This window comes from Leuciscus leuciscus, assembly GCF_965113295.1.
Source record: "Leuciscus leuciscus genome assembly, chromosome: 1".
NCBI lineage: Eukaryota > Metazoa > Chordata > Actinopteri > Cypriniformes > Leuciscidae > Leuciscus > Leuciscus leuciscus.
This window is the reverse complement of record NC_138725.1, coordinates 28,457,149-28,483,003: the sequence shown is the minus strand read 5'-3', so window position 1 is coordinate 28,483,003 and position 25,855 is coordinate 28,457,149. Positions and strand designations below refer to the sequence as shown.

At 38.2% G+C, this 25,855-nt stretch overlaps 2 protein-coding genes across 3 annotated transcripts in view; one reads left to right on the top strand and one right to left on the bottom strand.

The window, feature by feature from the left end:
* The window catches only part of LOC309497856 (uncharacterized protein), a 606,947-nt gene that overhangs the window by 35,427 nt on the left and 545,665 nt on the right, over positions 1–25,855 (bottom strand). Inside the window, exons 1-2 of one of the 2 annotated variants that reach the window (XM_082168194.1) lie at positions 11,583–11,631; positions 752–847 (exon numbers count right to left, since the gene is read on the bottom strand). The exons of the other annotated variant lie outside the window; for it this stretch is intronic. Of the exons in view, the coding sequence (XP_082024320.1) occupies positions 752–773 (22 nt within the window). The 5' untranslated portion in view covers positions 774–847; positions 11,583–11,631. Of the gene's footprint in view, positions 1–751; positions 848–11,582; positions 11,632–25,855 lie in introns of those variants that run through there. 2 annotated transcript variants of the gene reach the window in all.
* Positions 12,611–25,702, top strand: LOC309502842 (DNA-directed RNA polymerases I, II, and III subunit RPABC2-like). Its single transcript, XM_082175393.1, has 5 exons — positions 12,611–12,803; positions 13,085–13,154; positions 20,054–20,184; positions 21,522–21,593; positions 24,264–25,702. Exons 1-5 carry the CDS (start codon positions 12,784–12,786, stop codon positions 24,352–24,354), a joined length of 384 nt encoding a protein of 127 aa, XP_082031519.1. The 5' UTR covers positions 12,611–12,783; the 3' UTR covers positions 24,355–25,702.

The following is a 25,855-nucleotide window of genomic DNA, read 5'->3' as shown; positions in this document are numbered from 1 at the left end:
ACCTAAAAAATAAACCAATGAAAGAAACTACACTAAAACTCACAGTGTCACAGAGAGAAAACCTCATATTCTCCAGACTGCCAGAAGAGACCCTGACAATCCCAAACTAGTTTATATGTTCCAGCATAAACAATTTATATTATCATATTAACATAAGAAAAGCTGTCATCCAATATACAAATGGACCTAGGCTCATTGAGACAAGGTTTGAACGGATCAAAGATAAATAAATAACTTGTACAAAGCAAAGAGACCAACTACCCCAGACAGCATCATAGTGTCGGCCCAGATCTGGCCCACATCTGGTACCGGAGGATTTCCACAAGGTCCAGATGTGGGCCGGTTCTGGGTCGACACTATGATGCTGTCTGGGACAGAATGAATGAGTGCTATCAGACTTCCAGTTCTTAAAGGAAACAGTGACAAACATCTGGATGGTTCTCAGTGTTAAAAGAACTGATCAATGACCAGCTGTTCACAGGAGATCTCAATATTACACTACACACTCCTTCACTGAAGGAGAACACTTATAACTTATTTGTATTCTTGAACTTTCGTCGGTCACACATTTTTCAAGTGATTGTTTTTAATGTAACCATTGACTCTGTTTCTATATGATGATCCTGTTTGAGTTGAGCCCAGCTGCTTATAGTTGGAGATAATCAGTTTTTATCTGAACCAGAGATGACTAACTGATATGACTGATGTTGATTCAACTATTGATATCATTCATAGATTCATAATCTCTGACCTCTGCTTTCTCTGCTGGACATGTTGATATTCTGTTCTTTCTTCAGTCTTCAGTGGATCATCTTCTCTGACTCCTGACGTCTGTCTCTTCATCATCCTGTGAGAGATTATAATGATTTATTTCATTAACACACACTAATGAGATCATGTTAGCACACCACAACATTTATTTTAATATGATAATACTTTAAAGGGATAGTTCACTTAAAGGACAAGTTCGGTATTTTACACTTAAAGCCCTGTTTACAGATCGTTTCTGATGAAATAGAACGGTTAAGATAAAATTTTGGACACATGCTGCTGGCCCGAGAATTTTAGGTTTCTTTCGCTTTCCCAAACACCAGTAGACTGGGTGTATAGGTGCACTCGAACACTCCTTCCTAAAACACATTAAACTTTCGTTTACAAAGACGTGAAACTCACCGAGTGGTCAGCGTTGTTCACTGATATGCTCACACAAAAATCGCTGCAAAAGATGCTTTCCAACAGGTTTTATCGTAGTTTTTGTCCAACTCCATTGACTTGCATTGGATGTGCTGTGAGGTACGGTATTACTCCGCGCCGGAAACTGAAATGGGGTTCAGGGGTTGTTTTCTTCTTCTTCTTCTTGTTTTTTTTTTTAATCGCAAACAATGAAATGCCAGTGGTTTGCTTGCAAAGGTGCATTATCGCCACCAACTGGGCTAGAGTGTCTATTATTCAAGCTCTCAACAGAAGAATGTACGGGTGTGAGGCGTTTGGAAAAATAGGTCCACAGTTGTACAATGAATGGTAAAACACCTGTTGGAAAGCATCTTTTGCAGCGATTTTTATGTGAGCATATCAGTGAACACCCCTGACCACTCGGTGAGTTTCAGGTCTTTGTAAACGAAAGTTTTAGGAAGGAGTGTTCCAGTGCACCTATGCAGCCAGTCTACTGGTGGAGGGGAAAGCGAAAGAAACCTAAAATTCTCGGGACAGCAGCATGTGTCCAAAATGTAATCTTAACCGTTCTATTTCATCAGAAACGATCTGTAAACAGGGCTTTAAGTGTAAAATACCGAGCTTGTCCTTTTAAAAATGAAAATTCTGTCATCATTTACTCACCCTCATGTTGTTTCAAACCTGTATGAATTTCTTTCTTCTGCTGAACACAAAGGAAGATATTTTGAAGAATGTCAGTGTTGAGGCAAAAACAAACAACTAACAAAACAGCATCAGGCATAAGAGACTTCATGATTCAAATTGTCCTTAAAATATATTTATTCTTGCAAGAATGTTCCCAGTCCATCCACAGTCCAGCTGCAGGCAGAGTGAGACCCAGAGCAGGGGTTGGCCAGCTTCTTTATAGTGTTCTTTTCAAAGCTATCTCCTGTCACCCACCCCAAACACAAGGAACAAAAGGGACCCCCCTTGACCCCGGGAATCCTCTCACCTCTGAAGTCCCACACACACACACCCTGCAGCTGTATCAACATCACAAAACTCAAAATACAACAAAAGAACGCATGGCATTCTTTTGTTAAATCATTGAAAATAAAATATAGAGAAAATATCAATTTTCCCATAACATCAGTAACCAAACAGTTAACTGGAGCCATTGACTTCCATAGTAGGAAAAAAAAATACTATGGAAGTCAATGGGTCCAGTTAACTGTTTGGTTACTGACATTCTTCAAAATATCTTCCTTTGTGTTCAGCAGAAGAAAGAAATTCATACCCTCAAACAACTTGAGGGTGAGTAAAGGATGACAGAATTTTCATTTTAAAGTGAAGTATCCCTTTAATATACCGTTGTTTAAAACTATTCTGTATGGGAGTTTATTTTTCTTCAAAATAGACACACATTACATAAATTGCTATCCTGATCAAAACTGAATGATTGTTTTGGGGTGTTTCTGTGTATTTGAGCATCTTATTACAATGATTTGCTCAAAGACATCAAAATAACTTAGCATATTTGATTAAATCACAAAACAAGGGTCATTTGAGAAATTTGCAACATGGACAATTATTGAGTGTAAGTGTATGCAACAATAATAAACGCTGTACCTTTACAGTTTACAGTTTACAACTGAATACAATTGCACATTTTGCACTTAAAATATACAGTATCTAGACTAGGTATCACATTTCATGCTGCGATTAATTGAGTGAGCTTTTATCACGGTATACGGTATTATCACGATATTTTAAGAGAAACAGATGGATTGTGGGGGGGGGGGATGTAAAAATAAAATATAACTTGCATCACAAGGTGTAATTGTGATTGTCAAAACATTTGGTAACTAAACTGAATTTTATTAAGTTTAGTGACAACATGTTACAATGATTACATGGTACAATGACTGGTAGGCTACTGTTTGTATCGCTTAACACAAATTTAACGATTTAAATTCAATACTTGGGATTTGATTTAAATCTTGATTCAATATTGACTAATTTTGGATAAATATTAGGAAGGTTACAGAAGATAGCCCACATGTAATTTTTTTCTCATGAAAAAAAATCTCACATTGCTACACTGGCAACCCTAACACTCAAAATCATTAATTGGTTTGAGTAGGACAAACTTAAATTCAACTAATTAGTTCAGTCCAATTAACTTGTTTGAGTATTTAGCACTTTCTTTTTCTTTCAAGTTCACAGAACTGATATATTTTAAGTAAACTGAACTGTTTCATTGTTTTGAGTTTTATGAAATAAATTTGCCATTTGACTGTTTTTTTATGGGATTTTTTTTACAGTGAAGGTGTTTGATCGTAATAATTCAGCAAATAGCTGTAAAATAACAGTGTTTTTCTGTAAAACATTTAAGGGAAATTTCTGTAAAAGTTTTTTGCACTTCATTTAAATGAGGATATTTTACTTTATTTTTACGGTTTTTGTTTGTCAGCCATAGCTGACAGTCATTGACCCTTTTTTTAAGATTTTATTTTTTACAGTGTAAAGCCAACATTAACAGAAATTCTTCTAAATTAGCATAACAAAACATTAATCACTACTAAATCTCACATTTAACATTAATCTTACACACACACACACACACACACACACACACACACACACACACACACACACACACACACACACACACACACACACACACACACACACACACACACACACACACACACACACACACACACACACACACACACACACACACACACAACCCATTATATTACACTTAATTTTAGCATTTACTCTCCCTTTCGAGTGCCATCGGCAAAGCATGCTTGGAAATAGACATCCCAGCCGTTTCAGTTAAACTCAAGTTTGTCTAAATTAAAATAAATAATTTCATAAAACTCAAAACAATGAAACAGTTCAGTTTACTTAAACCACTTAAGCTCTGCAACATATTTTGGATTTTTTTGAGAAATAGGCATACCTGAATTTAAAAGGGCGTCCTACCCACATACATTGGAGTAAATAGATAAAAATGGTCTCATTTTACAGAAAACACTCTGAATTTTAACACAGTGGTGGAATATTGCATATATTATATTGTATATATTCACAATTTTATGATAAACACATATAAAAAGTCATTTTTTGATACAGTTTTTAATAAATTTTTTATATATAAAAAAAAAAATTAAAAAAAATTTTTTTCTATGTCCCTTCAGAAAGTTTCTTTTGATTCCACTAGGTGGCAGTAAACAGGGGTAAAAAAATTTTTTTTGATATCTCCTTCTAAAAAAAAGTTATTAAGATTTAACTGAAAGGAGTCACTAGCGTCTCCAAATCTACTTTTACAGTCTCCATTTTTGATTGTTAGAAGAATTGGGCATACCTGAATTTAAAAGGGCGCTCTTCTCACATACATTGGAGTAAATGGATAAAAATGGTCTCATTTTACAGAAAACACTCTACATTTTAACACAGTGGTGGAATATTGCATATATTTTATTGTATTTATTCACAATTGTATGATAAATAAGGATAAAAAGTCCGATTTTGTTTGATTTTTAAATAAAGGTTTTATTTGAGAGTCTGTAATTTAGGACCTGTTTGGTGTATTTCCCTGTGGAAGGTTTCTTTTGAATCCTCTATGTGGCAGTGAATAGAGAAAAAAAGAATTATCTTTCTATCACCTTCTTAACAAAAGTTATTGAGATTTAATTGAAAGGAGTCACTAGCGTCTCCAAGTCTACTTTTACATTTCCATTTTTGATTGTTAGAAGAATTGGGCATACCTGAATTTAAAAGGGCGCCCTTCTCACATACATTGGAGTAAATGGATAAAAATGGTCTCATTTTACAGAAAACACTCTACATTTTAACCCAGAGGTGGAATATTTCATATATTTTAATGTATTTATTCACAATTCTATGATAAACAAGGATAAAAAGTCAGATATTGATTAATAAAAAAAAAAAGGTTTTATTTGAGAGTCTGTAATTTAGGACCTGTTTGGTGTATTTCCCTGTGGAAGGTTTCTTTTGAATCCTCTATGTGGCAGTGAATAGAGAAAAAAAGAATTATCTTTCTATCACCTTCTTAACAAAAGTTATTAAGATTTAACTGAAAGGAGTCACTAGCGTCTCCAAGTCTACTTTTACAGTCTCCATTTTTGATTGTTAGAAGAATTGGGCATACCTGAATTTAAAAGGGCGCCCTTCTCACATACATTGGAGTAAATGGATAAAAATGGTCTCATTTTACAGAAAACACTCTACATTTTAACCCAGTGGTGGATTATGTCATATATTTTATTGTATTTATTCACAATTTTATGATAAACAAGGATAAAAAGTCAGATAGTGATTATTTTTTATTTTTAAGTTTTTATTTGAGAGTCTGTAATTTAGGACTTGTTTGGTGTATTTCCCTGTGGAAGGTTTCTTTTGAATCCTCTATGTGGCAGTGAATAGAGAAAAAAAGAATTATCTTTCTATCACCTTCTTAACAAAAGTTATTGAGATTTAATTGAAGAAAGGCAATGTCTTCTCTGAAGTCTCCACGTTTACTCCATAAACCCAAATTATGCAAAAACAGGCTTATTACCTGTAAAATACTATTTTTACCATGTTACATTTGACAAGAGAATAAACACTTTATCACCTAACTTAACCCATGTCATGTAATATATTAACAAAATGATGAAAAGTAGCAGAAAGTAGCAGTTCTTGTATTTTATTATACACAAAGATAATAAACTCCAAGAAAATAAATTAAATGTTTTAGAGGAAAAGGTGCAAAAAACAGTGCAAAACACAATATACAAATCTAAGATATAAAATAACTATATACAGCACACAGTAACTATAAAAAGTCAACAAGTTACTATAGAAGAAAAGAAAAAAGCACAACTTGTAGTTTTGCAATTGTTGACGGAACTGCACATTATGCAGACGAGTGTCCATCAGTGTGCCATTTTCTAAAACAGTTTCTAGATGGCACCAAGCACAAGGGTACATTGCACTTTGTACAGTACAATGGAGTCTTTACTTTGAGGCCTGAAAGTTTGCACAAAGCACAAATTCTCCTCCCACTTGCGGCATCTGACCCAAAGTACTCCGGACAACATTGCTCACCTGCTGATGTGGACGGCTCTGGGGCATGCGCTGTGGACGGCTCCGGGGCATGCGCTGTGGACGGCTCCGGGGCATGCGCTGTGGACGGCTCCGGGGCATGTGCTGTGGACGGCTCCGGGGCATCTGAGGTGCTGGATTGTGTAGCCAGCTCAGACACAAGCCTCTCCCTAAATTCCTTCTGGCTGAGAGGACTTTTGTTCTGGGACTTGCAGTGGTGCTGGTGCAGAATGAAACAGTTTACTACTGCAATGTCAACAAAATGAAAAAAAAAAGTCTTGTACCATTTTTTCGTTTTGTGCAGGACATTATAGTACCCGATGAGGGCATCTGACAGATCCACACCTCCCATGTGTCTATTGTAGTCTTTCACTGCTGCTGGAATCGGGACTCTGTGCCTTTCCCATACACCTTCGGGACTCTTGACACGCCTGAGGACCTCATCACCACCATATGCCTTGTGCATTGTTGAACACATAGTCACCTCTCTTGTGTCCATCCACTTTACAAAGAGAAGCTTCCCGTCTCTAAGCCATCGAATGGTTCCCCTTTGGGCTCTGCGGCTGATGTCATTCGCCTTGGTTTTGGGGAAGCCCCGCCGGTTGGTCCGTATAGTGCCACACGCCAGAGTCTTCTTGGCAAGCAAGTCCATAAAAAGGCATGGGCTCGTATAGAAATTGTCCATAAAAAGCTGGTAGCCTTTGCCGAGAAGTGACAGATCCAGAAGCTGCATAACAGAATCATAACTGAGCCCTTTTCCAGTGGGCAGTGAAGATTTGCCTTCATAAACGAAGAAGTTCCATGTGTAACCACAGGCAGAATCAGCCAGCACGAAAAGTTTGTAGCCCCACTTGGTCGGCTTGTCTTTCATGTACTGCTTGATGCCGATTCGCGCCCTTGAAGCCACCATCCTCTCATCCACTGCTAGCTGTCTGTCTGGATGGAAATAGGTTTTGCATGCCAAGACGATGTCATTGTACAGGGGCTTGATCTTGTGAAGTCTGTCGTAGGCTTCAGTTCCCACTTTTCTCGAGTTGTCTCGATCATCCTCAGGATTGCTAAGATGCAGGTTCCAAGAAATGGCCTGAAATCTGGACCTTGACATGACCGATTTTGGGAATGGTAGGCGATACATTTCTTTACCAGACCAATAATCGACAATGTTTTTTGCACCGAGGAGCCCCATGTAGATGACAAGTGCGATGTACTGATACAGTTCGTGTGCATTCAAAGGCAACCAAAGGAAACGTTTTCCAGCCTCCGCCCTCATTTGTGCAAAGGTGTTGGTGTTTTTCACAATGGTGTCCACCACAGAGCCTGTAAAGAAGAGTTGAAAGAGCTGCAGAGGGGAATAGATCCTGTCCATTACAAGCTGCGCTCCTGGGTTTCTTTTTGGAAGGAAATTTGGTAGGGCTGGAACTTCATCCTCCACACTGCAGTCATTCCACCTTTCTGTGCCACCATCCTCTGACATCACACTTGCTGACCTTTTTGTCCCCCGTACAGAATGAGACCTCCCTCTGTTTTTCTTGCTGGGAGTTCCAGCTCTCTGTGGCCTCACAGAATCACCAACAGAGGGTGTCGGGGTCTTGGAGGTGTGAGGTGGGCAAACAACCTCCTTGCTGCTGGTGCATGGCAGATCTGGCTGCCATTCATCACCACTGTCCAGACTGCAAAGCAAAACAAATTTGTGAGAATATAAGTCGCTTTGGATAAAAGCGTCTGCCAAATGCATAAATGTAATTTATAAATCCACATTGCGATTCAAAAATGCATGCTAATATTACATGCACAAAAATAATTCACATATGCATATAACAGATACAAGAATATAATATATTTGTAAATCCACACAAGACAAATACATGTGCAAAAATGATTGAGCACCACTCATGCATGCACTGATTCAAATATGAATGTAACAGAGACATGTAGAATGCATTTCATGTATAGATAAAAAAAAAAAAAAAATATATATATATATATATATATATATATATATATATGCACATATGCATAACAGTTCAAATAAGCTTGCTTTTTGACACACACACCAATGCAACTGATGAACAAATATGTGCACACATGATGCATCAATGCAAGTGATGCATGTGCTTTTACAGGTGCCCAGATGTGCTAAAATAATGTTACATGCAGATTTGTATTTTAGCAGGCATTTGTTCATCAGTTGTATCATGGATGCATGACACACAAGCATGCATCACTGCAATTGATGAACAACTCTTGCCCACATGCATGCAATCAAAGCAACTAATGATCAACGCGTGCAAAACTACAAATATGCATGTAACATTATTTTAGCACATTTGGGCGACAAACAGCACACAAAGCTTAGCAAAAAGCTACCAGGCTTATTTGAACTATGGCATGAATATATGCATGCCTGTGCACGCTTATTAGTGCAAAAATCATCTCAAATATGCATGCAACAGACATGCAAAAACAATTACGCGACGCACAAAAAAATACGCACATGCTAGCAATACCAACCATACTAATTTGAATTAGCGCGTGCATGGGTAGTGATATTTCTCGATTTCTGTTGCATGCATAATTTGTATTGTTGCATGCATAATTTGTATTGTTGCATGCATTTGTCCATGAAATACACAGATACAACGTTTATAAGCTCGAAATGTGTACTTACTCAAATTCAGGATCTTCGCCAGCATTATAGGCAGCTTGTCTTACAGAATCGAAACTGGCATCACTGCAAGTTTCAGTGTCACTCTGCTCCTCCAAGACAAAAAACTTTCTTGAAGCCATTGTCCAAAGACAAAACACTCCAACCAGTTGTAAAAACCTCGCAATTACTCGAAAAATCACTGTCCAAACTCTCCAACTAACCCAAACTCAACGCCAACTCATCTGCGATGATTTTTTGCCAGCCGCGAAAAAATCATAAATAAGACCCGCCTCCTCAACTTTCCAAAAGGATATCTCGGCCTGTGAATGGCCTAGAAGCATGATCTACGTGTCTCTGGATAGGTTAGAAGCTCAGCTTTTCAGACGTATGACGCAATACGTGATGACGTCATCGGAAATCGCAGCTAACAAAAAGAAACAAAACTAAGGATAATAAGGATTTTTGTCTGCAACGCATGTTTTCATCTGGACATCGCTGACATATTACAATGTCATTTGGCCATGCATGCTCACAGACATGTGAAAATACTCTCATTTTGAAGCAAACAACCTAAGGAACGAGCTGATATAGAGTTTGTGGCTAAAAGCTTCACTCAGAGTAAGTGATCCGAACAGGAATATGACTCATGTGTTTGCTTGTTCAAAAGAATCGATTCAGTTTTCGTAAATCTTTTGATAATAATGTTACTGTAAAGTGTTGGATCGGTGAAATAAACTGCACAGTGATATTCTTGAGAGTGAGAGCTTTCATTTGATATATGACTTGTCTATTTTTGGTGAGTTTATGTGATATAAATATTAAATTTAATATCGCTCATACCATTTTTTCAAGTGGGGGTCGTTGCGGGGGGGTCGAATTTAGACCGTATTATCTTCTTCTATGTAACATAAATGCAAAAGTGATGGAGTTTTCCTGAAAGCTGAGGTTCTAAGCTTTCAAACAATACCATATATATTTATGTTTGTGATGCACAACTTATAGATTTTTTAAAATGATTATGATGATGCAATATTGGACCCACCGGTGGGTCCGCGGGAGGCCGCAGAGTTAGAGTGGTTAAAATATATCAGTTCTGTGAACTTGAAAGAAAAAGAAAGTGCTAAATACTCAAACAAGTTAATTGGACTGAACTAATTAGTTGAATTTAAGTTTGTCCTACTCAAACCAATTAATGATTTTGAGTGTTGGGGTTTACAGTGTATAGAGCCCTATCAGCTGGTATTATTAAAGGTTACAAATAACTAATTAAATCAAATATAATGTGGTTTTCATTATAATAACAATTATGTAATGACACAAGTAAAAATATAATAAATATGTAATAATGTGGTTTTCATTATAATAACAATTATGTAATGACACAAGTAAAAATATAATAAATATGTAATAATGTGGTTTTCATTATAATAACAATTATGTAATGACACAAGTAAAAATATAATAAATATGTAAAAAAGTGCAGTGCACATATTCAGCAAAATACTCCTCTTTATCTATTTGTTTTAGTCATCTAACATGATGCTGGTCATTAAATGGTTTAAATGTAACGTTCTGTGACACAATTGTTCTCCTGTTTCATATCAAAAGTAACCTGCTCTGCCTCTGTCTTGTTTGACGGTCTTCGTGTCCTCTTTGCTTCGCGATTTTTCTCTGCGTGAGAAAACTGATGTGTGGCGTGAGCGTGTGAAGAGTCTCGCGCTGAATGCGTCGAGTTGGCAGCTCTGCTTTTAGAAGCGGGATGGATCCGGATAGATCGGCGGCGGCCATAGACTGTAGGCGGCGGCGTTCCTCCTTACGGTACGTTCACACGGGGCGTGAGCGTCAACGCTTCCCATTGACTTTGAATGGGTGACGTCAAGCGTTGCCGAAAAGAATTGTGGATCCGTCGGCGGCGCTTCACTGGCGTTGCTCGCGGCAGAAGTTGAGAATTTTTCAACTTCTGCCGCGAGCAACGCCAGTGAAGCGCCGCAGACGGAAGCGTCAGCCAATAGGATCGCTCTATGCAAATACAGTAGGCAGGCGGCAGCCAATCACGTTCATCCTGTTCAAGAGCAGCAAACTGAGGATACATTTTAAATTTCATTGGCTGACGCTGCTATGACCATGGCGTCAGTGCCAAACTTCAGCCACGCCTTCCGTCAAGCGTTGACGCTGACGCCCCGTGTGAACGTATTACGCCATGCTGCTTCTCCATGTGAGGACTGTTTACATTAGACTAGAAGTGAGCACCGGCCTCATGCTTAGTGCTTAAACACGTGGCGATTGTTTACATCAGAGTGCGCACGTGTTTCGCGCAGCATACGCAGTGTTTGTTTAAGCGGTTGATGGAAAATAAGCTATATGCGCGTTCTAAATATCTAAATTCAGATCTATTATTTTTCACGGTATTTTGAAGTGCCCGCGATAACAATATCGTGCATATTCATTACCGCGATTTATCGCATTACCCGAATATCGGCACATGTCTAATCTAGACGCACCATCTTAGATTGTGTTTTGGTTACATGAAAGCGAAACCAACCATTTCTGCAGCTCATACAGTTACAATTACACTCCTAATCAATCTAACATCGTCATTTTGTGCTATCATATTTACATATTAAATTACGCTCCACAAACAGTGTCTTTACAGTAATAGTGATACCTGCATGTCGAGGTTTGTCTTTTCCTTCAACAAAGCAGGAAGAAATATGTGTGGGGTGGGCGGGGTTAGTGACGTCACAGTCATCCAGACCAATCCTAGCATGGGAAGACATTTTAGCTTAAAATGTTCCCAGTGTTACTCGTCATAATTGTATTTTTACTTGTTAGAATTAAATTAGAGAGCAAAACAATTTAATTCTCGCTAGTAAAAATTACAACCAGAGAGCTCTACAAAGGAATTTTTACTAGTCATATGTTTCCATTGACTTTCATTCATGTTTTAATTACAGAGCACAATCTAATTTTTACATGTAAAAGATATTTTTAATGCCTGAGGTAATATTTCTCATTTATTCAGAGTATGAACGATTGTTTTTCAATTTCGGTTAAGTTGCAGTCACATTTTAAAATGTATTCAAATAGAGAAACATTAGGGCTATTTTAAAATGTAATCATATTTCACAATATTACTGTTTTTGACTATCAAACAAATGCAGCCTTTATAAGAATGTTCTTTCAAAAACATAAAAAAAATCTTCCAGATCCTAGATTTGAGAACGACAGAGTAGGGTATATAATTTTATAAATTCTCGAGGCTCCGCGCACTGAGGCCTTCTGCTGGTTAAAGATGTAAATGCAACGAGAACACAGAACAATGTAATCAATATAATGTTCTGCAAAAACTACAAGCGTTGTCTTTAATGTGTAATCTATGCCATGTGTAAACATCATTCAAAATTATTTTCTCTTAAAATCTGTGCAAACAGATTTGTAGCAAAACACGTATAGATAGAATGTTAAGAACTTTATAGGAAATTACAACTTTAGTGATTTCTGAAATCACGTGACTTCAGTTCGACATGCACTTCGAAGCACTGATTCAAAATAAAAGGTTGCGAAACTTCGTGAAGCTTTAGTTGTGCATCAGTGTTCTATCAAACAGGGTTTCTAAATGTGTCATATAAATAAAGTTAGGCTTCTGCTGCGTTTTGAAGGGGGATTGATTGCCATGTGTAAGTGTTTGGGGAAGGTCAGTGTTGTGGCGCTGGTGTTTCTGCACGGACTGTGAAAGCTGCCGCACCGCCGGAAGTTCATTCCACGCTTCGACTCGTCCTGTGATCAGGCGCGAGACGCAACAGCACACTGAAAATATAGGAGAAATTCACAATTAAATCTTCTTTACGACACATAAGACACTAATAATGTCTGACAACGAAGACAAGTGAGTTCTGAACGCGTCGGCCACAGTGGTTTCTAAATGTTTACTGTAGTTTAAAGTGTGTGAGTGTGAAAACAACACGATGAGATCATATTTCTCTAGTATTCTTATATCTATTTTAAAACTTAAACATTATAACTGTGAACGATATTTTAACAAGAGTAACTCCGTAACTCTCTACATCGTGCTTTAGTAAATCTTTAGTTTAGGGTTTAGTTCACATCGTGAGATCTGTTGTCGGTTTGTTTATTGACTTCAGTTTGTGTTTGTTTGTTGTTGATCAGTTTTGATGACGGAGATTTTGATGATGTTGAAGATGAAGAGCCTCTGGATGATCTGGAGGATGTGAGGTCTGTTTTATTATGACTATATTCTCACTAGTGTTCCTTGACAAATATAACTCTTAATGTATTCTAATCTCATATAAGTTAATGTAGGGCTGGGCGATTTAAATCGCGATATTGTTATGCGCCTCTCGTCAGTAAAGCCGGTTCCTTGATTAGTAGTAAATCATCATCACCTGCTTTCAGATGAAGCGGCATTTAGGGCTGAGGAGATAATTAAGTGATTAATTTAGTGATGATTGAGCATTATTGAAGACACCTGATGTTAACAAGCAGAATCACTGAAGGAGAAAATCACAAATTGTAAGTTACCATTAAGGTGATGGGTGTTTGCTTTAGTTGGGCTCTAGACCATTATATGTTTACTTCAATATTTACTGTTGTTTGTCTGCTGTTATTGATTTATAACAGTTAAATGAACAGAGTAAAATATTATCTTATAGTGATGGTTATGTTTAGACATAATTATGCTGTGATCTGAAAAAGGAAACTTATTGAGGTAGTTTGGCTTAACTTGTTAGGAGCAGTTTTGTGATTCTTCAGACTGTGATTATCAGTACTTTACGTATAATTCAAAATATTTAATAAACATTGTTCTGATCAAAAGACATTCAGATAATTTCATTTAAAACACAGACATCAATAATCAGCCTGTGAATCTCAACAATGGTGACAATAATAAAGCATGTTGCAGTGGCTGCCACCAATCACAACTCATTAATGGCTCCCATCATGCATTGCGGTATGAATAAATTATGATCTGAATTGTCTATGTAATTTACTTTTCCTAATTGAATATTCTGCTCGTCACCATTGTTGAGATGCATAGACTGAATCTTGACATCTGTGTGTGCCTAAATGAATGAGTTTTTTTTTAAACAAACTTTTAAGAAATCCTTTATATTATATAAAAAATTCTGGCTATTTATGCAGATTCACAGCTATGCTGTAACCAACAACATAATTCGAAGTCAGAAAGAAGGATTTTAATGAGTTCAGTGATCAAGTTCAAATGATGATTGTCATAATATAACCAACACCATCAGATCACTTTTTTTTCTTTGTTCAACTGGCAGTTATAACTCAGATACAACAGCCAAACAAAATCTAAAGTTAATAATATATGGGTCAAGGGTTTAACACTGGAGTTTTTGCTGTGTACAAAGAGCCGTAGTTAACTGACAAGCTGAGCCATATCGCATTAAATATCGCTGGCGATACGTCCGCGATATTAATGCGATATGGCTCAGCTTGTCAGTTAACTACGGCTCTTTGTAGTAAATGCCGCTCCATCTGAAAGCAGGTGATGGCGATTTACTACTAATCAAGGAACCGGCTTTACTGACGAGATGCGCATAACAATATCGCGATTTAAATCGCCCAGCCCTAAGTTAATGTAAAGATTTCCGGCTGATATTTCATGTCAAAATTGAAAGAAATGGGAAAGTCGTTGTATTTTGCCTTAATATAAATTATATGAAGGCTAATTTGCTATTATAATAATTTTATTTATTGCATTGTGACAATATTTACAACACATTATAGTACATTTAATTCTGTGATTAATAAAAAAATAGTAATACAGCAGAGTATATATTTATAAATTATTCTTATTTTTATGTTAGTATAATAATACATTTTATATGTAATGCGCTTTTCTTAAACCCAAAGCGTTAAAGTAAAATAAGCAGAAACAATGAGGGCAATACAACAACTAATTAAAGAAAAACAGCCTTAAATAAATGTCTTAATCAGCTTTTTAAAGTGTCCCAACGCTGGTGCGTTTCTGATGGTAAGAGGAAGCACATTTCATCGCTTTGGGGCTTTGTATGAAAAGCCTCTTTCCCCCATATGTGACCAGTCACGGAACGTAGGGACACAAGTCGGTTCTGGGTAGGGCTGGGGTAAACGATTATTAATTAAACGATTAGTCGGGCGATTATTTTATCGATTAGTCGACTAATCTAACGACTAATTGGAATTATTTATCCTGTCTGTTATTCGCATATCTCTGTCGAACCGTTACTCCTATGGATTTGAAACTCGACAGCTGTCTGGGCACGAGTAAGTGCAGTGCCAAGTTTGACGTTGTTTGGATGAGAAATGCAAAAGATATGTTAAATATATCGGTAAAAGAAGCACTTAGAAGGTTGTGGTTTAAAAATAAACATTCTGACATAAACACACTGTCAGCTACAATGTTTACTTCTGAATAATATAGTATAAATGTGATAAATCCTTTTTTTTTTTATGCAATTAATCCATTGAATCAATATAAAAGTTATTTTTCACATTGAAACTGTTGAAAATACACAACAAAGTAAGTTGATCCACATATGACAGCCTCTGAACTCGGTCAATACTAATCTGGACTAAACATAGGCTACATTCAATCAGCCATCGCTAAGAAATACCTTCTGAACGATGGCGACCTTCTTTTTTGACGGCGATCAGCTGTAAAATGGCTTAGGTCCTGCTCGGTTTTCATTGACTTTGAGTACAAGAATTGAAAGTTTTTTAAAAGATCCCCTGGGGTTAACGTGTCAGCATTCGACAGAAGTTTGACGCTGTCGTGTGAGAACAAGCAACAGTCGGCATTTCTCTTCCTCCCGCGTGCCTCATCTTCTTAATCTCCTCACGTAAATGATTAGATTTCGATGGCTTACGTTTCTTCCCTACGGCAGAGTCCACCACAGGTTCATCAATGCCGTCAAATGTATTAATTTTTTTGTTTGTTTGTTGATCAAAAAGTGCAAAGTAGATAAGGAAAACTAGGATGTCGGGTGTCAGAGCGCCACCGTTACTGTTTACAATGCGTGGAATGGTGCGCTGTGATTGGTTGAGCGGATTTATGGCATTCTGCAGAGAAAGGAGACTGGCGTTTGTCGCGGTTTGGAAAGAAAGGGAGAAAACATGGCAGAATAACACGGCGGGCGATGTGTGTGTGGCGAGCTGTACCTCTGGGAATGGCGCAAAAAAATAAATAAATAATAAATAAAGAAGCGTCGATGCAAAAAATATGACGTCGACGTCATCGACACACCGCTACAGCACTAGTTCTGGGGCATTTTGAGTTGTTCACATATTCTGAAAGTGTAGTATTCAAGCTTTCCAACAATGTGTAACACATGGAAATCTGATAATATTTGGAGAAGTTGTGGCCATTTGAAGGTAGGCACTCAAAAAAACTGAAATGGTAGAAATCTGCTTCTAAAGATTGGCAAGTTCTCGCCCTTCTGGGAATGACAATAAGCCATTTACATCTCATTTAGATAAGTCATACCCCCTGTAAAGATCCCCCGTCTCCCCCTCCCCCCTGAATGTACCAATTCTACAAATTCTCTAAATAAAACATCTCCAGTTAACTGGCAGAGCATTCACTTCGTTCGTTTTTTAAATAAGATACTAGCGCTGAAATGTGTTTTTTTTTTTATCAAGTGATCAAAGTGCTCGTTGCCGCTGCGATCAGTGGCGCAGATACAGTGTTTACTCGTGTGGCTCGCGCACACACTGCATTGTCTTCACTCGACGCGCGCTTCAATAAGTTGCGTTGCGGACACTAGATTCGTTCTGTTGAAATAACAAAATAATTCAAACGTTTGCGTGTCCCTGCTTGATATACAACCACTGATGAACATAATCGTTTTGATGAGAGAAAAAAAACTATACGAAAAAAAAAAAAAAAAAAAACCTATACAACGGCGGATTCAAACTCTCAACCTCTGACACGGCTGGCGAAAGCTCTACCACTGTACCATACATATTAGGGGTGTAAAGATTCATCAACTTTCATAATGAAGACTAACGTACACTCCGAGTCCGGAGACAAGTACCGCATCGTCGGTTCGAGGACAGGTCCGGGGTTGAGGGCGAAGCAGAGGAGGTCGTTCAAGAGTGCGGGCAGGGTCCGAGGAAGTAGTTTTTGGCTTGTTTGCCTTCGCTGACTGCATATGCAGGTGCTTTGAGCTGAATATTTCCGGGAACGGTGACATGTGATGAGTGCATGCAGGGCAGCGCGCGCAGTGGGGCTCGGGCACGAGACATGAAGGCATCTGATTGGTTCTTTACATTCGCACCGAATGGCAGTGATTGGTCAGAGTTTTTACTGTCCTGCAGCTGCTACAGAGGTCTGATTTTTTTCATTCCTTTTTCTAAACACATAATGTATTGACTACTATCAGGATGGAAGGACCATTTCACCCAGTATAAAAAAAAGTGTTTCTGAACAGGATTACCTACCCTACCTTTAAACGACAAATTAAACCCCATGTAACCTACTATTTAAATCGATTGCTGGACATCGTAATGTTATTGGCGTCCATCTTCATTGAATTTTGAAATCAGATAGAGCCGGCCAGAGCGCTGCATAATAAGTAGCCACGCCGGCTTATTCAGTATGGAAATACACACACCGACAATGACACGCCCCTACTGCGTGCTAGAATCTCCGAAAAACAAGCCGATTTCAACATCAAAATGTACGCTTTTAAATATACCAATACTGCTATCTCAAACATGGAGAGGCTTCTTCGTGATCTCAACTAACAGATTCTGCAAAAAAACGAAAATCACCAATTTTAAAAAAAAAAAAACGCTTCTTTCTCATTTTGCTCGAAAGTTGTGCTGCCGACTTGTGTCCCTGGTTTCCATGACGGGTCACATATAGTCTTGAGCTTACATGAAGGCTGATGTAGCAGAAGAGAGTTAGCAGAACGGAGAGATCGTGATGGAGTATAAGGGCTAATGAGATCACATAGATACTTAGTCCCATGCAGTGTCTTATATGTTAAAATAAGAGTTTTTAAAATCAATTCTCACATTTATGGGAAGCCAGTGCGACTGTGAAAGCACTGGTGTAATGTATTCACGAGGAGAATGTTGAATATACTGAGATTTAGCTGGAAGGACGGAGAGCAAGGCATTACAGTAATCTAACCTAGTTGTAATGAAGGCATGTATGAGCCTTTCTGTGTCTGCAAAAGAGAGGAAAGGTCTGAGTCGAGCAACGGTTCTCAGATGGTAAAAAGCAGTTTTAGAGATGTTTTATAAGTGCTTCAAATGTTAACTGTAATGTACATTTTGTTATGAAAATATTAGTTTCTGTTGCTTTTTAGCTCGTAATCTCAGTCCCATAAAGTAGTAAGGTTGATAAGTGCATATTTTAGGACTATTACGATTTTACTGTGACATTTTCACATCAGTGAAGTACAATATTTAATGTTAAATAAAACAGGATAGTAGGGCTGTGCGATATATATCGTGAGATTGTTATGCGCATCTCATCAGTAAAGCCGGTTCCTTGATTAGTAGTAAATCGCCTTCACCTGCTTTCAGATAGAGCGGCATTTACTACAAAGAGCCGTAGTTAACTGACAAGCTGAGCCATATCGCATCAATATCGCCAGCGATATTTAATGCGATATGGCTCAGCTTGTCAGTTAACTACGGCTCTTTGTACACAGCAAAAACTCCAGTGTTAAATTAACACTCCTGGGAGTGTATGAGTCCACACTCAAAAGTGTTTAAGTTAATGAGATAATTAAGTGATTAATTTAGTGATGATTGAACATTATTGAAGACACCTGATGTTAACAAGCAGAATCACTGAAGGAGAAAATCTCAAATTGTAAGTTACCGTTATGACGATCAATGGTTGCTTTAGTTGGACTCTTGACCCTTATATTATTAACTTTAGAACTGAATTATAATCACCAGTTGAACAAAGAAAAAAAGTGATCTGATGGTGTTGGTTATATTATGACAATCATCATTTGAACTTGATCACTGAACTCATTAAAATCCTTCTTTCTGACTTCGATTTATGTTGTTGGTTAATGAATCTGCATAAATGGCCAGAATTTTTGATATAATATAAAGGATTTCTTAGAAGTTGTTTAAAATTTTTTTTTTTTTTATTAAAAAAAATCTTTATTTTAGGCACACACAGACATCAAACTTCAGTCTATGCATCTCAACAATGGTGACGAGCAGAATATTCAATTAGGAAAAGTAAATTACATAGACAATTCAGATCATAATTTATTCATACCGCAATGCATGATGGGAACCATTAATGAGTTGTGATTGGTGGCAGCCACTGCAACATGCTTTATTATTGTCACCATTGTTGAGATTCACAGGCTGATTATTGATGTCTGTGTTTTAAATGAATTTATTTGAATGTCTTTTGATCAGAACAATGTTTATTAAATATTTTAAATTATAAGTAAAATACTGATAATCATAGGCTGAAGAATCACTAAACTGCTGCTAACAAGTTAGACCAAACTATCTCAATAAGTTTCCCTTTTCAGATCACAGCATGATTATGTCAAAACATAACCAACTCTATAACACTACATTTTACTTTGTTCATTTAACTGTTATAAATCAATAACAGCAGAAAAACAACAGTAAATATTGAAGTAAACATATAATGGTCTAGAGCCCAACTAAAGCAAACACCCATCGCCTTAATGGTAACTTACAATTTGTGATTTTCTCCTTCAGTGATTCTGCTTGTTAACATCAGGTGTCTTCAATAATGCTCAATCATCACTAAATTAATCACTTAATTATCTCCTCAGCCCTAAATGCCGCTTCATCTGAAAGCAGGTGATGGTGATTTACTACTAATCAAGGAACCGGCTTTACTGACGAGATGCGCATAACAATCTCACGATATATATCGCACAGCCCTACAGGATAGTATTTATTGTTCAGACTTTGTTTGATTCTCACTCTTCAGTGCATAATCACACGTGAGTGTTTGTAGTGAGAATAAAGTTGTTTCTCTAGTTTCTCGGCTCATAATTTCACTCTCAGTTGATTAGTTTCAGTCTCTTCTGACAGTCTTGTGTGTGTTTCTCATCTGACGTGTTGACGCTGTGTGTGTGTGTGTGTGTGTAGGAGGACCAGGAGAACGTCCAGATTCTGCCGGCGGGTGAAGGTCAGCAGGCCAATCAGAAGAGAATCACCACACCGTACATGACCAAATACGAGCGCGCGCGAGTCCTGGGGACACGAGCACTGCAGATCGCGTGAGTGACCTCTGACCTCTGACCTCCTGCACAAACATGCCTCAGTTTACAGCTTTAAACTTTAAAGAGTTTATAGAGCTGAGGTTTGCAGACCTGCCAACCTGTACGCATTTTGACCTCAATTTCCACTCTCAGCCATTTGTTTACTGTCCGCCACGCCAGCACTTTATACGTGTCTTGTGTCGACTCGCCACAACTCGACTGGCTGAGGGTGAAAATATGCTAATACGGGACAGTCCGTCAGTGGTCGTGGGTGGAGCAATGTGACATTATATTTTGCTCAGAAAATCCAAAGGCTTCATTATTGAGTGTTTATACTTTTTGAGGATTAAAAAAGAGGAGTGAATGGATTTTCTTCACTGTATGGTGGTTGTGTCCACACACTGCAAACACACATTTATATGCAGACACCATATGAAAGTGAATTTTACATCCGATGATCTTTAATAATAACTAAAGTACCTAATTCTGTTACATGTATTGTGTATGACATCCATAAGCGACAAACGCGCGGGTCTAAAAAGTACCGAGCTCTCTCTCACACAAACACAAACACGACTGCGCACGCACACACAGAAAGAGAAGATTATTGTAAAGTGAAAATTGACGTTCTAGGTTTAAATTTTGTTCTTGCTTGTGTTTTTTGTCAGAAAGCGTTTTGTATTATTCATCCATTTTTTAAAATTTTTTTTTAAATGATGGACACTTTACCACTTTTTACCACTCGGCTAACTTGTACTTGATGTTCTTTTTGAATATAAAGGACTCTTTTTGCTATTATTGGTCCTGTCTATTCATTGTGAACCGTTTTCTATAAACGTGTTTGTATTGGCTAACGTTTGTTCCGCTAATGCGTGTCCGGTTTATAATGTGCAAATCTGCACGTCACACATATAAACCCTTCTTTCTGTGGGATTTAGGATCATATTTGGATATTGGAATGATAAATTAAGTAGCTTTTTTAAATGAATCACATGTGCACTCAATGTTCCTGTGGTGGTGGTGTTGTTTTCTAGGGGTTTCTGAATTTTAGACTAGTTGACCAGCTCACATTATGCAGTGCAATATTAATCATGAAAAATGATGTGAAAAAAAAAGTGACTTTCACTGTATCTCATAATGTAGTCAGTGCAGTGACATCTTTGATTTAAATTAAAAACTTTAGAAGAAAACTAGAATTATGAAGATGGGCGTGTGTCTGTGTGTGTCCCGTCTCACACTGATGGTGCTCAAGTTTGGCAGGTCTGGGTTTGCTGTGCTAGCGCTACAGTGGTGCTCAGTGACATCACTTCCTGTGTGACAGCATGTGCTCAGTGACATCACTTCCTGTGTGACAGGATGTGTGCGCCAGTGATGGTGGAGCTGGAAGGAGAGACGGATCCGCTGCAGATCGCCATGAAGGAGCTCAAGTACGACACACGCACGCACAAGCACGCACAAACACACACACACACACACACACACACACACCCTTATCTCAGACTCACGACTGTTGTTGACTCCAGGATCTGTTCGGATGAAGCGCTTGTTGTAGAAAAGTGTCTGAGAAATGAACACATGTAAATGTGAAAGTCATATTGAGAGCTCATGTCTGTGTTATATAATACACACATGGCAGTTCTGTGTGTGTATGTTTCTCGTTTGTGTTTATCATCTGTCATGGTGATGTCTGTGTGTTTCTCATCTGTCATGTTGATGTCGTGTGTGTGTGTTTAGTCATATGTGAACTGATCCAGCAAAATGAGTCACAGTGACCCAAATTTCAAAACTGATATTTTGGTATTAATGGAAAGAGGAGACCATAAGCTTTCAACTGATATCCTAGTCAAAGTCATACCTTGAATGGTTGTAAATATATACACATTTGAATTATGGTCGTCTGCCCTCTTTTTCCAATTGAAAACCTGAGAAAATCGCTTTTAAAGTTTTTTGCCCGTTTTTTGTTGATATCTTTCAAAATCCATTGCATTTAAAGGGATGAACTATTTATTGTACAGCTTAATTTGACCAAAGACATTAATATATGCTATTATGCCAGGCTGAAGCTCAAATTATTTTAAAGTTTTTATTTGAATAAATAATTTAAAAGGCACTTTTACAAACATTTACTAAAATCAGAAAGATTGAACAGAGGTGCTACAGTTTTGCTTGAGAGAGGGTGTGTGTGTGTGTGAGAGAGAGAGAGAGAGAGAGAGAGAGAGATAAAGTGAGAGAGGCAGAGAGACAAGGAAACAGAGAACAAACAATGTTAGCCTATGCAATCATATCTTTGTGTAGGCTAGATGACAATAACAGTGTAACATATTCATAACGGAGATACCAACAGTTAAATATTGGGTTAAAATAAATCAAACACATTGTAATGGATTCTCCTTGCAGATAAATACACTCACAGAATAATTGCACTCACTCACATCCATACACGATAAATACCACAGGGCTGTCGCTGTCATCAGAGGATGACACGTCTCCAGATCCAAAAAAATCACTGACTATAACGTTAGCCTTAGCCACTCTTGATGACCAGCAGCAGAGCTTAGGTTAGAAGCCTCCAGTGAGTTCAACGCTTTTGGCGACTTTGCTCTCTTTTGAAAGCGACATTTCTCAAATTAATAATATTTAATCTTTCTGAGGAGATCTGCTAGCTTGTTTACACAGAGCGCCGCGAGTCTGACAGGAGGATGGCTGGACCAATCGCGTGCCGGTCAGTCGAAATGGGGCTTCCCATTAGCCGCGTTTCCACTGTCGGGCCAGGGCCGGGCTAGGGCTAACAGCGAGCCGAGCCGGGCCAGTGGCCTCGGGCCTCAAGCACCAGGCTTGCGTTTCCACTGCCGGGCCATTAGCCCTGCAGCGCTGCCCTAAACCCCGCCCTTAACACGCCTTCCTGGATCAAACGTCATACAACCCCATCCATTTCAGCGGGAATTATGATGTTCATTCAGGCAGGAAGTTAGAAAACTTAGATTTTAAGAAGATAGCATGTATTAACTCACCGTCCGCGGCTGCCATAGTGTCCCGACTTGTCTCTCCACTAACAGAGGGACGGTGACCCAGCACACCGTCCATCAAGTCGAACCATGGAAAGTTCCTTCTCTGGGCACCGCTTTGTCCATTGTGCGTTTTAATCGCCTTGTACTGCGCCCGCAACTTTTTAATTTTTTCCCGAACTTGAAGCGTTGTTCGCTGAATGCTTAGCTTAGCAAGTTCAACAACGATGTATTTTATAACGTCCTCGTTTCTGCACACGCCGTCAAATTGACGTTGTACCCTTTCTTCTGCCCAAATGCTCAGAAGAGCTTTGGTATCTTCGACAGACCAGTACAGGCGATTCTCCATTTCGAGCAGCGTTTAATTTTCGCGATATAAAAAAGTGAAATGTGCATCTTGCCGCAGACCATAACTTTCCCTAACACCGATAAACTCCGCCTTTTACCTTGACCACGCCTCTAGCCCGAGCTGGCCCAAGGTATTCGATGGGCCAGAAATCCTGGCCGTTGGCCCCGAGTAAGCCCCGATCAAGCCCCGGAAGTGACAGTGGAAACGCGACTGGCCCTGGCACGCACTAGCACGGCCCGGCCCTGGCCCGACAGTGGAAACGCGGCTATTGACAAATGATCAGCGTTTGTGTACATTTCTAAGCTTTTTGATTGGTTCTATACAACGTGTAACACCATATTTGAAGAGCAGAGATATTTCAGGGGATGCCCGGGAAATGCTCAGAGGTGATGAGAGTTGAGAAAAGCAATATTCATTTCCAGCGAATTTAGTAAAACTTTGTAAACTTTAATAGTCATTTAAATACCTTTACTTAATTATCTGGACTACGAAACTTTAGGAGATTATTTTTGAATGTCTGTTCTTTGAAATTTAGCACAAAAAAATAAATAAAATAAAAAATATTATTTCATTGTTTTTCCACATAAACGGCCCATATCTTAAAATGGAACGTTGCGACTTCCGACTCATTTCGCCAGATCGGGTCACATATTGAGAACATTGGACCCCATTGACTTTCATTGTATGGACAAAGACACACTGATAAAGCGCGTTATTGATGTGTGTGTTTTACTGTCCCTCAGGAGCAGGAAGATCCCCATCATCATCCGCCGGTATCTTCCTGATGGCAGTTATGAGGACTGGGGCTGCGACGAGCTCATCATCACCGACTGACCCACACACACACACACGCTCAGATCAGACAGCAGATCTGTGTGTGTCTCATCAGTGTTCACAGCGCAGGTCTCCTCATGTGTGTGTGTTCTGCTCTGGTTTATAGTGGAGGTTTGGTTTCATCCTGCAGGTCTGGTGTTCGTCCACATGAGGGCAGCACACACTTGTGTTTTATTCATGCGAGATTAAAACTTTTTGTAGTAAATGACGCCCTTTGTTTTTATCTTTGTTGTTGGGAAAATACTGTAATGTCATTAGATCTTTCTGCTCCTGATGGACACACAGACAACATTGAGACACAATGTGAGAATGAAGTTCAGCACACTGATGACTGTGATACATGAGTATAGAAAGTTATCATACTGTTCTCATACAGGCACTGAAAAATTACAAGGTAATTTACTTGATACATTTAAGGCAATCCGTTTTCAGAGGTCTTCTAAGTACACTCACTAATTTTACTGTGAATTTTAACATGGCAATCCACACTAGGAGGAAATCTTAATCAGAAATCAGGCTCGTTTGTATTATGGTTTTGGGTCAAAATAGAGTGAAGCAGAAGACCAAATTCATAGTCATCAGTTCTTCATTTTATTATAGTATTTTTATTAGTCACATGCTGGATCAGCCTGAATGTCATTCAAACGTTTCATAAAACACCACAATTCTGTACGCACGCAGTTTACGTCATTAAGAAAGCAAACATAAATCTACATCTTCCTTACATGTTGCTGATTCAGAAGCTTTTGCAGAAATTATAATCATGAATAGACATCTGTGAATCAATAACAGGTTTACGCTATTTAACCAGGAAAGTAAAGATCAGCAATTCCTTTACACACAAGTTTGGTGTTCATCAACATGAGTGGATTTTATTTATGTGTATAATGGCAACAATAAATACTCTGTATGGCAGCTGAATTCGGTTGCTGATTCACCTTTTAGTGCTTAATCCGGTTCTGTTCACACACACTTAAGTAATTCTGGTGTGACAACTGGATTAATGACTGACATGCCTTAAAGATCTGTTACACACTCTCATGTGGCAAACTGGACTGAAATCTTTACCATAGTAAATACCTGCCGTATTAAAGTAAGCACATTGGTTTGTCTTTTTATTTCCTCTTTTCTGATATTTCATGAGAGACTGAAATCTATCTGAGTTCCTCTATGAGTAAGACACAGATGAGACATTAAGCCTCTTAACAGGTTTGTGTCATGTTACTATTTTTCCTTTAATTCACTGACTCTGATTTGGTGTCTGAATTAGAAGAATTCCAACTGTTACATTTTGTTGGAAGTGCAATAGTAGCGTTAGTGTGCGTTAGTCATTTATTACCTAATGTTAGCATATTTAAATTGCATATTTATTTGACCGCAGATCAGCTGAAAGCCTCAAGACAGCCACAAACCACAATATATATATATATATATATATATATATATATATATATATATATATATATATATATATATATATATATATATAAGCGAATATTTA